General features: G+C 39.0%; 1 protein-coding gene across 2 annotated transcripts; it reads left to right on the top strand.

Moving 5' to 3' along the window:
* Positions 1-350: 350 nt before the first annotated feature.
* Positions 351-14,960, top strand: SLC38A2 (solute carrier family 38 member 2). Of its 2 annotated transcripts, XM_055248002.2 has the most exons (16): positions 351-695; positions 1,818-2,019; positions 2,341-2,422; positions 2,571-2,686; positions 5,830-5,903; positions 6,005-6,097; positions 6,228-6,309; positions 7,984-8,066; positions 8,464-8,522; positions 8,608-8,775; positions 9,161-9,240; positions 9,335-9,435; positions 10,007-10,131; positions 10,514-10,658; positions 10,771-10,868; positions 11,949-14,960. In XM_055248002.2, the coding sequence occupies exons 2-16, from the start codon at positions 1,904-1,906 to the stop codon at positions 12,045-12,047; spliced, it is 1,521 nt and encodes a 506-aa protein (XP_055103977.1). In that variant the 5' UTR covers positions 351-695; positions 1,818-1,903; the 3' UTR covers positions 12,048-14,960. The 2 variants fall into 2 exon arrangements, with proteins under 2 accessions (XP_055103977.1, XP_055103978.2); XM_055248003.2 differs by lacking the exons at positions 351-695; positions 2,571-2,686 and having other exon boundaries at positions 1,872-2,019.
* Positions 14,961-15,254: the final 294 nt, after the last annotated feature.

Here is a 15,254-nt window from a genome sequence, read left to right as displayed (position 1 = left end):
AAGTGTTTGGTGGGAGGGTGGTGTCCCCCAAAAGCCTTGATGTGTCCCCCGAAAGCAAGGACTGCTGGTGACTCGGACAGGAGAAAATTTTAAGGAGATGGCTCCTCAAAGACAACCGCATGTGTTGAGGACCAACCCGGGCTAAAAAGGATAGACAGGGGAAGCATCTGGGAGTCTTTCCAGACTATCTAGAAAGCTGGAGAGAGTGGGCTTGGGCTTTGCGGGAGAGTCTTGGGGGCGCCAGCGGGCGGGGCTGGGCCACGGGCGCGGGCCGCAGAGGGAGGGGCAGGGAGGCGGGGCCTCGGTCTGGGAGGGTCGGAGGCGGGGCCCAGGTGGTGTTGATACACAAAGAGAAGGCGCCTGGGCGGCCGCGGCCCCGCCCACTGACGCGTCCCCGGGGTGCCGCTATAACCCGCCGCTCGCCGGGCTGCTACTGAGCCTCGCGACGCCGCCGCCTTAGAACGCCTTTCCAGTACTGCTAGCAGTAGACCGACCACGCGTTACCGCACACTCGCGCCTTTCCCTTGACACGGCAGACGCCGGAGGATTGGGGCGGCAATTTGTCTTTTCCTTTTTTATTAAAATTATTTTTCCTGTCTGTTGTTGGATTTGGGGAAATTTTTTGTCTTTTATGATTTGTATTTGACTGAGAGAAACCCACTGAAGACGTCTGCGTGAGAACAGAGACCACCGAGGTAACGCGTGCGGGGGGGCGTCTGTGGGGAGGGCGCAGGGCCCGGGCGAGAGTGGGGGAGGGGCTTCCGGGAGGGGCCGCGCGGGAAGGCGGCCGCGGGGTCCGTTTCCTTTCGAGGCGGGCGTTGTCGGTTGGCCTGGCCAGCCTTCCATCCTGGCCCGCTGCGCGGGTATCGCGCCCGCGACGTGGGCAGGAGAGCGGGCGCTGGGCGGGGGCCGCGTGCCTGCCCGGTGCGGAGCCGCATCTTCCCATTAGGGGGAGGGGAGCTAGCCCGGCCCGCGGCTCTGCTGCGGCAAGTCTTGTGACTGATTTGCTTTTAATAAAAAAAAAAATTAAGTCCAGGGAACCAGGAATCTGGGGGCGGCGGAGGTGGGCTTGGGCACTTATTACAGGAGAGGTCAAGATTTGGGGAGACGAGTTGGGAACATTTGACAATCGACGATCGATATTGCATCAGTTTTCTTTCCGGACATAGGAGGGGCTGGGCGGGCGTAGCACTCGCGGGCCAGCTGCCTGTGGACGGGTGTGCTTGAGGGCACTGGCGCGCGTGTGTAAACAAATCCCCAGCTCCCGGGGCCAGGGCGTTCGCCCCCCTAGAGAGTAGTGTCGGCCCTTTCCGCCTCCTTCTGGGGAAGGCTGTCTGCGGCAGAGGCATTTCCCCGTGTGGGGACTCCGGGCAGTAAAGGACAGATTACGCAGCATTGCTGTTCCAAATGCTAGAAATGGAAAGCCGTGCGCCTAGGTTGCATGCACACGAGCCAGGGTCGGGCTGGATGTGTGCCCTGAGTACCTGTGCACGTTTGGAGCGACTGGGAAAAACCAAAGCAGAACCTCCCTCGCCCCCTCCACTCCGACGAGGGACAATAGAGAGGGTGAAATACTGAAATCTGCCGGAGTAGGGGGCCTCGACGGCCGCAGCACAGCGGTGGGATCATCTTTGTTCTCCGCGGCTCCGCCGTCTGTACTTTTCCGCCCCTCGGCGCGCCCCCGCCCCTCGCGCGCGGCTGGTACTTTTCCACTCGCCTGGCCTGGGATGAATCAGCCGCGCTGCGCCCCCCGGCGGCGTCACGTGACCGCGGCGGGCGGGCGCTGCGGTCCTGACGCGCCGCCTCTACTTTCGCAGGCCGACTCGCGGGCCGGTGCACCCATCGCCAAGGACAAAAGGAGCCCAGCGCTACTAGCTGCACCCGATTCCTCCCAGTGCTTAGCATGAAGAAGGCCGAAATGGGAAGGTTCAATATTTCCCCGGATGAAGACAGCAGCAGCTACAGTTCCAACAGCGACTTCAACTACTCCTACCCCACCAAGCAAGCTGCTCTGAAAAGGTGGGAGAAGTTGTGACACTTTTGAAAAAACGGCTTGCATGGGTTGGGTTCCGGGAGTTAGTGAGGAGTCTGCTTCCATTGCTTTAATTTGCTATAGCATTTAGAGAAGGTGCGTAATCTCTGAAAGAGTATCCGATTATCTTGTTGTAATGACAAGATAGCTCGTGTGAAAGTCAACTCCTAGTTGATATTTATACATTTAAGTAAAGGTGTTGTATCAGAACTATGCTGTTGGAGGGTATTTTATGTTAAAGCAGTCTTGTGTGTAATGATAGATATTTCAGTCCAGTTTACAATTATATATGTCTGTATCTTTTGCAGCCATTATGCAGATGTAGATCCTGAAAACCAGAACTTTTTGCTTGAATCGAATTTGGGGAAGAAGAAGTATGAAACAGAATTCGTAAGTTAAAAATAGTAATTTGTCTGTCAGTGGCTTTATGGAGTAAAAGAATAGTTTTACTTTTAGAATTCAAATCTAACTTGCCCAAAGCTGGTTTTCTCCATTTAATTATTGTTATATGTTTGGTTATCGTTTTCCCTCTATGTAGCATCCAGGTACTACTTCCTTTGGAATGTCAGTATTTAATCTGAGCAATGCGATTGTGGGCAGTGGAATCCTTGGGCTTTCTTATGCCATGGCTAATACTGGAATTGCTCTTTTTATGTAAGTATGTGTAAGTAGTGAGTCTGCCATACAGGGCAGTTACTATGGTAAAACATATTTTGGCTCCAGAAACTGAATTTACAGTTGCAGTAGCTGACTCAAAAGTTACTTGCTTAAAATTAAAAGTATGAGAAACCCCAAAAATCTCTTTATTCTACTACATACGGCACAATATCAAGAAAGCCAACTAGAAAAAAGTAGAGCAGTCCTTAAAACTGACAAATTAAGCCAGAAGTCTTCTAAGTCAGTGGAAATAGTTAAAACAAAATTGTAACAGATGGTAGATATTGAAAAAGAACTATGGCTAAATCCAGGGTAGGTATAAATTTTGTTTTGGCAAATCAGAAGCTGAAAATCATAATAAGCTCCAAATCATTTTGGTAAATCGACACAGTTCTTAAGGACCTGTGGCCCCTTACGTGAATAAGGAAAAGAAAATTTCTCTAAACACACAAGGTGTGGTGGTATTTACCCAGCCTGGAACATGTTTGTTTTAAGATGAGAGAGTCATAATTTTCTGGACCCTGAAAAGCAATCCATACGTGTTTTTTTAATGTTTGCTTTTGTCAGACCTGTTCGATTGCCACATGTTGTGGCAAAAAATGAATATTTTAGTAAGTACTTGTTTTTAAATGGTTCCCCCCACAGTTGCACAGTTAGACTTAATTACTCCTGTGTTTTCCAGCATAAATACGTGGATAGACTCTTGGAGGTACAGAAAACTTCAGAGCAGTGGTTCTTAACCGTTTTTGCGTCACTGACTCTTGGAGAATATGATGGGAAAATGTGAATCTTATTTCCAGGGAAAAAGCACAAAACAAAAATACATGCAATCTTAAGCATGTATTTTTCAGTGATGTTTGTGTCATAGCCCTTAAGTACCCGTGGACCCCTGGCTAAGGCATTTTCTGTGGGGGATTGTGTAACTTAATACATTCGTTGTACAGATAAGGAAACCATACATATATAGCATGGAATTGTCCCTTTGTAACAGATGCGTTTTACTTAGCTGACTGGTGCCTTCTACTCAAGTTATTTTCTCCAGCACGATAGAATGTTCATGAAAAGAAAAGCAGACCTTTGCAAATCTCTGCTTTGTGAAATTCCACACTGAGGTTAAGCCTGGCTTTTAGTACTAGACGCTAGGATTCACTCTGGCTTGCTTCAATTAAGTTGAGGCTTTTTTGAGAGAACTCTTACTAAGGTGAAGGACCAGCGATTTACGTAGAATCCTAGAATCTCAGGAGTTTTTAGTGGAGAACCTGAATGGCATCACTGTTGAATATTTGAAATCCTTGTTAGCACTTGGTATAAAAACTGGAGGCAGTTTTAGAGTGCAGCCAGTGTAGTTAAAGTAAGAATTTAAATGATACTAAATGGCACCTCTGTTTCATAAGTGAAGGTCAAATTCTGATGTAACCCTTGTACTCTTGGAATTATACTTTAGGTGCTTATGTCATTGATTTACCATTTTACTTAATGGCTAAATAATATTAAGATTGCTAAAGTGTGATTTTATTCATCAGTATTTACTTTATATTTAGAGGTATAGAGGAAAATGGGCCAAAAACCACATGGCTGCCACGGTCCACTTCAACAACTCTGTAGCTAACCTTTATAAGTAGAATCAATCTGAAGGTTGAAAGTGACCTCAAAGTTTATAAAGTCTATTTATCCCTTGTCATTTCAGTGTAAGACATGGAAGGACTTAATTTGGTTTGTTTTTAATTAAACCAATATCTTTTCTCCAGTTAGAAGTGAGGTTGATAGTGTCACCTCAGACTAGGCCCTGTAAAACTTCTGGCATTTAGAATGGTAGTGTAAAGCCACTTCCTCTGTTTAACTAATAGACATCAGTTTCTTTGTCAGCACCTTGCATGGTACTGTGTGCAGTTTGTTCATACGGAATCAAAAAACATGCAACTCTTCTCCTTTGCAGGGTTTTCTATGAGTTTCCCCGTTTTGTTATTTAATTTCTTTAAAAAATCAGTCTGCAACTCTGGGCTCTCCTAGGTGGAAGGAAAGTAAAGCTGGAATGAGGGAGAACCCTTACCCTAAACGAAAATTAGGTGACATTAGGGTCCCTTTAGTCACTCTGTTACCTTGTTTATTTTTTTTCTGTTGCTCAATCCAAGTGGTCAAGGGAGGAAAGGCTTAGAGACAGTCAAGCTGATAGCCTACTTGTTCTAGCACAGACATTGTGTAACTGTGACAATACTGGGCCTGTATTCCTTGCCATGGGGTGCAATGTAGTATGTCATCACAATGGTTAGTTCTCTGATTTGTGCCCAGTTGTTAGTAAAGCTTGTAGTGCCTCTTAAAATGTTAGTATCATGTTAGTGTCATTTCCCCCTTACCATTCTTTTTTTTTTTTTTTTTTTTTAAAGTATTTCATTTTGTCCTGGCTGAGTGCAGTGGCAAACTGCTGGGCTCAAGTGATCCCCCCACCTCAGCCTAAGTAGTTGAGACTATAGGTATACACCACCACAGCTGGCTTTTTGTTTTTCCTTCGGTAGAGATGGGGCTTCCCTATGTTATGTTGTCCAAGCTGATCTCGAACTCCTGGCCTCAAGCAGTCATCCTGCCCCAGCCTCCTAGAGTGCTGGGATTACAGGCATGAGGCACTGCACCTGGCCTCTCATTCCTGTTTCTGTGTATACGGTCCATGTGGTCTTAAAACCTTTCCTGAACTTGTCTCAGTTGAATTTCACAAGAACCTTGTGGGCTGGGTTTAGTGGCGGATATTACTAATGTCTTACAGATAAAGGGAACTATTGAAATGCAGAAAGGTGGCAAGCATACAGCTCATTATTGTGCCAGAATCAAAATACAAGTTTCAAACTCCACCACTGGGAAGTTGAGCTTTCCAGTGTCTCATGCTATGTTTGGCTCAGTGGGTAGACATCCTTGTTCCTAACCAATGCTGTAGAACTGTCACCTGAGAAATGATGCAAGTTTTTACTGCCAGGCAAGAGACAGTGTTGACACTCCAGTTAGTAGGAAAGGAAATGCCAGTTCTTCAGGGCATTTTGACACAAATAGGACAAGTTGCACACATAGTGTTATTTAAACAACCAGAAAGAGTTGTCTTTAAATATAGCCATGCTTATTTATAACCCTGTGCCTTTTCCTTCTCTCATCAGAATTCTCTTGACATTTGTGTCAATATTTTCCCTGTATTCTGTTCATCTCCTTTTGAAGACTGCCAATGAAGGAGGTATGATAGCATTCTTGATTTTTCTAAAACAATGCATACCTATCGTGATTTTATTTCTCTTTTAAAATCCTTGGCTTCATGCTTCTGTCTTCAAATTGTAGGGTCTTTATTATATGAACAATTGGGATATAAGGCATTTGGATTAATTGGAAAGCTTGCAGCATCTGGATCAATTACAATGCAGAACATTGGAGGTAAGAATTTTTCAAAAGATTATTTGGGTAGACTTTATGCTCATTATGTAGCACAGAGTGGTGACACATGCGTTTTAGTGTCACGTGCCGCGTTTTGCACTTGTAATAGTATAATTTTGTTTTTCTCCAGCTATGTCAAGCTACCTCTTCATAGTGAAATATGAGTTGCCTTTGGTGATCCAGGCATTAACGAACATTGAAGATAAAACTGGGTAGGTGCTAAGTAAGGTTACTCATAAGAAACAATTACAGTCAAAAGTGGTGAGATATATTTTTATCAAAGTTGTATACAAAATGATTATTAGTTAATTATCCATAAATGTTCCTTTTGAAACTGACCAAGAAGGCTCCCCATCCCCGTAAACTGATTCGAACTTTGGAGAAGGAAAGGCCAAAAGATAGTAGCTAGCCCTACAACTTTGGATATCTTAATTTCTAAAACAGGTTTTCTGGAACTTGCTTTCTGTCTTTATGTTCATACTTAAAGAAGTTATAACTGTTTTTAATATATATCCTAAGTGAGGACTGAAGCTTTGAATTACATTAAAAATTAATGTCTTATTTTTATAAGTTTGGAATTTTTAAGACTTAATCTGTTCAATGCAAAATACAGGTTGGACATCCCTAATCTGAAATCCAAAACTTTTTGAGTGCCAACATGATGCTACAAGTGGAAAATCCACACCTGATCTCGTGACAGGTGTGCAAAATTAATTAAAATACTGTATAAAATCACCTTTAGGCTATGGGTTTAAGAAGGTGTATAGGAAACATAAGTGAATTTTGTGTTTAGACTTCAGTCCCATCTCCAAGATACTTCAAATATGTATATGCAGATACTCCAAAGTCCAAAACACTTCGGTCCCAAGCATTTTGAATAAGAGATACTCAACATGTGCCAGAAAATGTTTGGGCATGCTATAGAAAACATTTTCTTCTAGCAAAGTTACTCATCCCAGTGAACTCACAGGTATTTATCTAAAGTAAACGTGGGGAAGGATAATTTACTTCCCACCCTACGTGCAGCTCATTACGTCAAAATAGAGAAGTGCCATTATCTCAGATGTGGCTTTAGAAATTTAATTTTTTAAGCTGATCTTTAAGTGTTAGTGTTCTGCAGAGTACTTACTGCTGAAGTGAACAGAATTCATGAGGCAATTAGAATTTGAAAATAGTGATTTAGAAGAGAGTGCAATTCATGATTTACCTAAAAAGAAAAAGGCTTAGAGGACATACATAATGTTTTCTAAAGTTCAAAAGGGATATTTTTGGCTGTCTTTGGAGTTAAAGGTGGGTCAAGATGTCACAACACACTATGATAACCTGGAATAAGTCCTGGTTTGGGGGACTGAATTTTGTAATTTTTATGGTGGGGAGGCAGTTTGCCTGTGCATTTTATGAAAACGTTTCCTCATTGAAATATTTAATAATATTTGCTAACACATCTGGAAAAAAACTTGTTTTAAAATTTTTTAGTTTCCAGCATTAAAAATTACATGCTAAAGCTGTACCAAAGTTGGTGTACAATTTTTCTGAAAGTGCTTAAAGATAAGATTACTGGCTTAACAAAGCAGCTTTGTTCCCTGCATTAGTATCAAGTCTTTGAGAAGCATTTTGTGTTATGAATCAGCTGGCAGCCTTCCCAGAGCAAGTAGTGGGACAAAAGTTACACTGTTTTATACCCAACTTATAACCTGAGTAAATATTCATCTAGCACACAAAGTTAAAAAGTTATTCCTATCTTGAACAAGGGAAACTTTTTCCAAACATGTCTTTTTTGTGTGTTTGTTTTCATGGTATTTCTATAAAATGAGTTCCGTTAGAAGATGTGTATATTCTTCTGAGGATATTTGTGACTGTTTTGACCTTGTTTCTGTTTTCTTTAGATTGTGGTATCTGAACGGGAACTATTTGGTTCTGTTGGTGTCACTGGTGGTCATTCTTCCTTTGTCGCTGTTTAGAAATTTAGGTGAGCAAACTCATCTCTAAAGAGAACTGAAATGAGCCTCTCACCAGTTAGTTGGGCTTTCTCTGAATAGAAATTAATCAGAATGAAAAAGCCCTAGAAAGGTATATCTTTGGGACTTACAGCATGCAAAATTTAGGAGCCAAAATATTTAATTGACAGTATATGTTGTGCTTTGTAAGAAATAATGCAAATGATAGTTTTTATTATCTTGGGTTATGACAAGTATATTTAAATAATTCTATATTTTAGTATCTTAAGAATTAGAAATTTAGTACTGTACCCATACTTTAGTGCCTGAAGTCTTCCCAGCAGAATTGAGTTATTCAGTGGGAGAAAGATATTTGCCTTAAATCTGTTTCATTAAACTAATACTGATTCCTGCCACCCCCCCTTATAGGATATTTGGGATATACCAGTGGCCTTTCCTTGTTGTGTATGGTGTTCTTTCTGATTGTGGTGGGTATGATTTTTTTTAGAAAAAATTTTTTATAAGCCCTGCCATGTCACTTAGTTTAACACATGCAAAATAATATATTTTTAGGTCATTTGCAAGAAATTTCAGGTTCCGTGTCCTGTGGAAGCCGCTTTGATAATTAATGAAACAATAAACACCACCTTAACACAGCCAACAGCTCTTGTACCTGATTTGTCACATAACGTGACTGAAAATGACTCTTGCAGACCTCACTATTTTATTTTCAACTCACAGGTAACTAAATATGCTTATTTTCTCAAAAGAAGAGTTTAGGGAAGAAAAGAGGGAAGCTATTCACTCCCAGGGTAAAGGGAGGAGGGTAATAGGTGCTTTTTAGAAAACGTATGATTAGCTAATTATTGAGGACTGTGAAGAAAGTTTTGGTTTACGTCTGAAAATAGATTGAGAATTGAGATAATCATATGGTGCTAATAATTGACACATTCAGAAGTGAGGATATTGATCATACTTCATGAACAGATTAGAAGAATGGAAGCTAATTACACAAAGGAAACTTAGGCTTTGATTCTAAGATTGTTTACGTAAAATATATGCTGCAGAAATGTGACAGCATGAGTTCGTTACATCAGATAAAGTAGATTTTTACGTTTTGTTTCAGACTGTCTATGCTGTGCCAATTCTGATCTTTTCATTTGTCTGTCATCCTGCTGTTCTTCCCATCTATGAAGAACTGAAAGAGTGAGTATTTCATTTTTATATAAATTTGAGAAAATATTAGACAACTGTAACTGCTGCTGAAATATATATTTGAATTTTCTTTTGAATTACATAGCCGCAGCCGTAGAAGAATGATGAATGTGTCCAAGATTTCATTTTTTGCTATGTTTCTCATGTATCTGCTTGCCGCCCTCTTTGGATACCTAACATTTTACGGTAAATAATGCCTCCTTTACCAAAAAAACGAAAAACCGCTTATTGAAATGAAGCTGCTAGTTTTCTATGTATAGTTCCATCACTTTAAAAATAGTCTGTTTTAATATATTTCATATTTGTGATGAGAAATTAAATTTAGAGCTTAGAATTTTCTGTAGTGTATTTAATCAGTAATTTCTAGAATCCAGGTTTGAAAATATCATTAATCATTTGATGGGATATTTGTATGATATGCCAGCCTCTGAGTTCATCTTGCCTGTCTCCTCTCCCATCACCTTCAGACTGTATAACACAAACACGAATTGGAAGCCAAGCCAGGAGATTTAGCTGCTTAACTCCTGTTGTTTTTAATGGGAGTCATGTGGCTAAATCTCTATGTGGTATTTAGAAAAATTTTCCTTCAATGTTACTTTAATTGCATTAACTATAATTCCAAACAAATCTTATTAGCCTCTTAGTTTATAGTCGTTTTGTGAGTAGCTAAATAACTGGTGCACATTTTGCTGTTAAATTTTCTACTTGGTCTCCAATGAAAACAGCCACTCAAAGTTTTTTTGGTCTTTCCCTGTAGAACATGTTGAGTCAGAATTGCTTCATACCTACTCTTCTATCTTGGGAGCTGATATTCTTCTTCTCATTGTCCGTCTGGCTGTGTTAATGGCTGTGACCCTGACAGTACCAGTAGTTATTTTCCCAGTAAGTAATCACTTGCTCTGCTTTCAGTAGGAAGGAGTTTTTAAATATGTGAAAATTTGTGAGATTTTCATCTTCTGGAAGAAGGGAAACACCAGTAGAACAATACAAAGTTGGTGGTAGTTTTGAGGGGGCTTTTTAAAAATACAGTGTATATTTTCAAAATATCCTGGGGACATTTTTTTCACCATAAGATATAAAATGATCTTTAAGTGTTCAGATGTTCAGGAAACAGCAGAGAAAGAGGCACAGTTTTATTTAGAAATTGTTACTATTTTGGATAGGTTGCTTTTTACTTGGGCATTCTTTTCATTCATTGAAGCTGGATTTTTAAATTTTATATTGCTGCTATTTTTAAAATACATTTTATTTATTTTTTTTGCAGATCCGGAGTTCTGTAACTCACTTGCTGTGTGCATCAAAAGATTTCAGTTGGTGGCGTCATAGTCTCATTACAGTGTCTATCTTGGCATTTACCAATTTACTTGTCATCTTTGTCCCAACTATTAGGGATATCTTTGGTTTTATTGGTAAGTTGTAGAAAGTATCCAAGTTGATTCAAACATCAGGGATTTTAAGATTTAAAGAATGAATGACGAGTGGTTCATTGAATCCTCAAGAAACATAAATGTTCTTTTACAGGTGCATCTGCAGCTTCTATGTTGATTTTTATTCTTCCTTCTGCCTTCTATATCAAGTTGGTGAAGAAAGAACCTATGAAATCTGTACAAAAGATTGGGGTGAGTGAAAGATTATGACCATAGAAACAGTAATAATATCATAAATTTCCCCAACTGATTTTAATTTTATTCTCGTAGCTGTTATTTGTTGTGGTTTCACTTTTAAGTTTCCAGTAAACATTTCTGTAATGGTCTACTTCACAGATGGAAGATTGCAGAGGGAGGGGGAAAGATAGTTTGCCATCTAATAAACACTTAAGTTAATTGCAATAAAGTTATTAGATACTTTGGAGATAGGAATAGGGATGAAGACTAGTGTCAGATACTTAGCTTTCAACATTTGTTCAACCAGTTTTCATTGGACTGCCTACTGTGTGACAGGCACTTAAATGGGCATTGAATATATAAAAGAGAAGGAAGGGCTATTTAGTTGAATGAGACTGATCATCTTCAGAGCGAAGCTCTCAGGGAGGCCATCTTTTCATAGTGTTTACTATTATGTATCTACTCTAAAGTGTAGTACCAGTTGGTGACAGAGAATGATGTGCTAACTACAAATGATGTGGTTCCTGGTACCAGAATCCTGGTGGTGATATTTAGGAAAAAGACTGCTTTTTAGTCATTATTTTCCACCTTCATTCTGCTCTGATTAAAGTACTAGAATTGTTTATAAACCAACAACTGTCAACTTGTTTTACTCTAAATTACATAGTGGCAGTATTGAAGGGTAGGGTTTAGGAATTAACTTAGTATTTCCTGGAAAGACCTCTGGCTTCGACTTTTGCTGCATTTTAGGATGATTTGGGTTTGATTTTGTGACTACTTTAGCTCTAAAAAATTGCAAAAAAATCCAGTCCAGTTCTATATGAAGCAGTTTGTTTAGCAAGAAAATTCCCTTTTCACTTGAGACAAAGGAATGAAAAAGTGAAAAAGTTCAGAAGGCCTCAAAGGTAGTTATTTTGTACTGCAGATAACATACTGATCACTTAGGAGTTTATATTTAGCAAGTTAAATATTCTATAGAACATGATATAGTAGATAGACTTTAGTAATTAAAGCACATTTCAAAAACTAGAAAAAGAAATGTTTAGCATATATGTTTTATTACTTGCTGATCAATTTTCTCTATGCTCTTTGCAGGCTTTGTTCTTCCTGTTAAGTGGCATACTGGTGATGACTGGAAGCATGGCCTTGATTGTTTTGGATTGGGTACACAATGCACCTGGAGGTGGCCATTAATTGGCACCACTCAAACTCAAACTCAGTCCATCTGATGCCAGTGTTGAGTAAACTCAACTACTATGAAATTTCACCTGTTTTCAGTTTCACTTCCTTTTGAAGTGCAGATTCCTCGCTGGTTCTTCTGAGTGCAGAATAAGTGAACTTTTTTTTTTTTTTTTTAAAGAAACTTATCTGTATGTTAGAAATGGATATGAACAACAAAACCACGAGTCTCGGGTTAAGGGAAGTGACAATTTTATTCCATTCCAGAGAATGGACGAACTCTTAACTTTTATCAAGCCACATGCTTGGCTGTGTCATTGTTTAACTTGGATATTTTATGATTTTACTTGAATGTGCCTAATGGAACCATTCGATGTGAGAAACAATTCTTTTTAATTTACAGCAAAGTATTGAATAACCATTGACAAAAACACTATTATTTTTTGTACCAAAAATACTTAAAGACCTCAGAAGCACTCTTTTACTTTTAAGAAATTGCTTTTTTTGAACTTTATTCAGAAGCAGTTATCAATAAATTCCGTAAAATAATGTCATTGGTATTTAAAAATGAATATTAGTATAATGAAATGATTTGCCTTTTTGTAGGCATAATAAGCCAAATACTTTTTTACCCAAAATAATTTTTAGAGAAAATGATGTAATGAAAAATTGTACCATGAATTAGGAGCATAGTTTTTTCCATTTAAACGTCACCATTACTTAAAAGATGATTGATTGATTATTGCTATACCAAATCAGATGAACTCTGTTCATCACTTTTCTTCTCTGTCCCCAAACAATTTGGTTCATTCAGACTGAAATGTTTGTGTCTTCAACTTATTAGAATGGAAAATAATGCAGATATTTCTATGGGAAATAAAATAACTAATTTTGAGGTACCAAATAGTGCAATTGGGTAAAACAGGGTTTATTCAGTTGCATCTGTCTCCAGTGTTGTATTGACAGCTCTGGGTCTTTTTTTTTGGGCCAGCCCTTTTTTGACATTGCTTCCAGCAGTGGAAAATGGGCATTTGATGGCAATAGGCCAAAATTATTGTGTCCAGAGAGTACACTTTTTCAAAATGCTCACCTACTGGAAGTGTGAATTACTTGACAATGTATGGCTTAGTTGTGTTCATGTTTTGTCTACAGTAGAGGTCTAATCCACAGGTTACACCTATGTTTGGTATGATATAAGTTCTCTTTGTGTAGGCCACTGGGTTTCTCATGCAGTAAGCTTTATAAAAACTCATTTGCACTGGACTGTCATCTCATTCTTGTACAACGTAGAATTACTTGTTTACATCCAACAAATGGTTAGCTAGGGAAAACAGTGCAAACTGAGTGTTAGTAGTCATTTTGGTCCAACTGCATGTCAACCCTTCCATTTCAATCCCGGTTAGAAGGGAAAATAATTACTTGGAAACTTGGCTTTAAGAGCACATTTATCGTACGTCACAGTGTATGGTGAATATATTATTAAATAATGTGGTACTTTGCTCATCAGGCATAATGTCTAAAATCTAATATACATAATTCCATTAAGTGGTTGAGGGAAGCAAATAATGGAATTGTCAGTTGGTCATCTGGCTCTAAGGTTTGCCTTTGAACTAAAAATGTTGTTTGGGGCAAGGGCCAGAAATGTGGCAGACATGGTTTTTGTTACGCATTCTTGTATTATATGTGACTAAATTTACAAACAAGATACATGTGTAATTAAAGACCCTTACGGAACTGGAAGACGTCTTGTAGTGCTACATTGGGTGAAACCATTGGTCCATTTTTGTCTGTTTCTATGAAGATAAAATAATTGGGGACCATCTAGAAATAGAAAGGCAGTGAGAAGACAGATTCTACAGCACTGCTTTCATTTAATTGGGCTTTAGGCACTCCATTCGAATGCAGAACCTCACCTCTAGTTGAGACCAAGAATTGGCAAATTTGCATGAGCTCCTGGAAAGAGTTGCTGACTTTGTATCTAAGACCTGCCAGGGAATACCAAGAGTTGTTTCTACAGACTGTTTTTTTTTTCTATGTGAGAAGATACTGTGGCAACCAGGAAGGAATGGAAAAAAAATTCTTTTCTCTACAGTAAATTAATGTGAGGAAGCTCCTCCAATCCTCTGGCTATTTGAGGTTCAAAATCAACTGCCTAGGGAAAATTCCAATGCATGATTCTCTTGGAGCTATCTTGTCTGCCTTGAGGTTCCTAAACAATGAATTCCCATTAATGAGCAGTCTTCAGTATTAAAACCACTGTCTTGTCACCTTATTTTGCATTACTGTCTTCCGTGGATGTTTCAATTATAACTGTAATGTTATTTATAGAACAACATTAATCCATTAAAGCTAACCTATTTTTCAATATTTATGATAATCTATGTACATATATTGTCTGTCCATATGTATTTGTAAATAGGTTGTATATAATGTCAGGTTTGGGTCTTGGGTTCAAGTGTACATATTCCTGTAAGTTTCTTAACTGCATTTTGATGAATTCACATTGTGTAACTATAAGAATTGTCCCAAAAGTACCTGTACAGAAAATTGAATATTGAAAAATTGACAAATTGTATACAAACACTAAAAAAAAACTTGTTTAAATTGTATTTGCAATAAACAGCATCAATTTTTTTCATGAAATCTTGGTGCAAATTCAGATCTCTTATTTAAAATTTAAATAAGGAATAAATTTTCAAAATGCAGTAATCAAAATGTGATCTAGTGTAATGAAATAAAATGTGATCTAGTGTAATGGAAGACCTTTGAGAACCTGGGTGTATTAACTTGGTGTATATAGTGTAAATATCCCCACTGTACTTAGAGGCCAACAATTCTAGTATGGCTTGTTGGCAAAGAGTGCTACACCGTTTCAATGAAACTATGTTTGTTTTAACTGAACTAAAATAAATACATGCTTAATCCTGAGTAGCAGTGTTTTTGTTTTTTGTTTTTTTTCAGGTAATGGGAAGATAGGCAGTGTCTAATGCAAATTGCATTGTAACTGCAGTACCTAGCACCTAGTAGGTGTCCATATGTTTGTGACGAAGAAAACAATGGTCAGGAAAAAAAGTTGAGGTTCCCAGAGATTCTAGGTTTCCAAAGTGAGAAGGAATGGAAAGTCTTGGAGACTTGGGGGAAGATGCTAAAATGCATCTTAAGGGCTCAGGCTCAGCCCTGCTGATGGAAATAAACAGGTCAATAATGTATCAGAATCAACTG

Source organism: Symphalangus syndactylus, chromosome 17 (assembly GCF_028878055.3).
Source record: "Symphalangus syndactylus isolate Jambi chromosome 17, NHGRI_mSymSyn1-v2.1_pri, whole genome shotgun sequence".
Taxonomy (NCBI): Eukaryota; Metazoa; Chordata; class Mammalia; order Primates; family Hylobatidae; genus Symphalangus; species Symphalangus syndactylus.
This window is presented reverse-complemented; position numbering and strand designations above follow the sequence as displayed.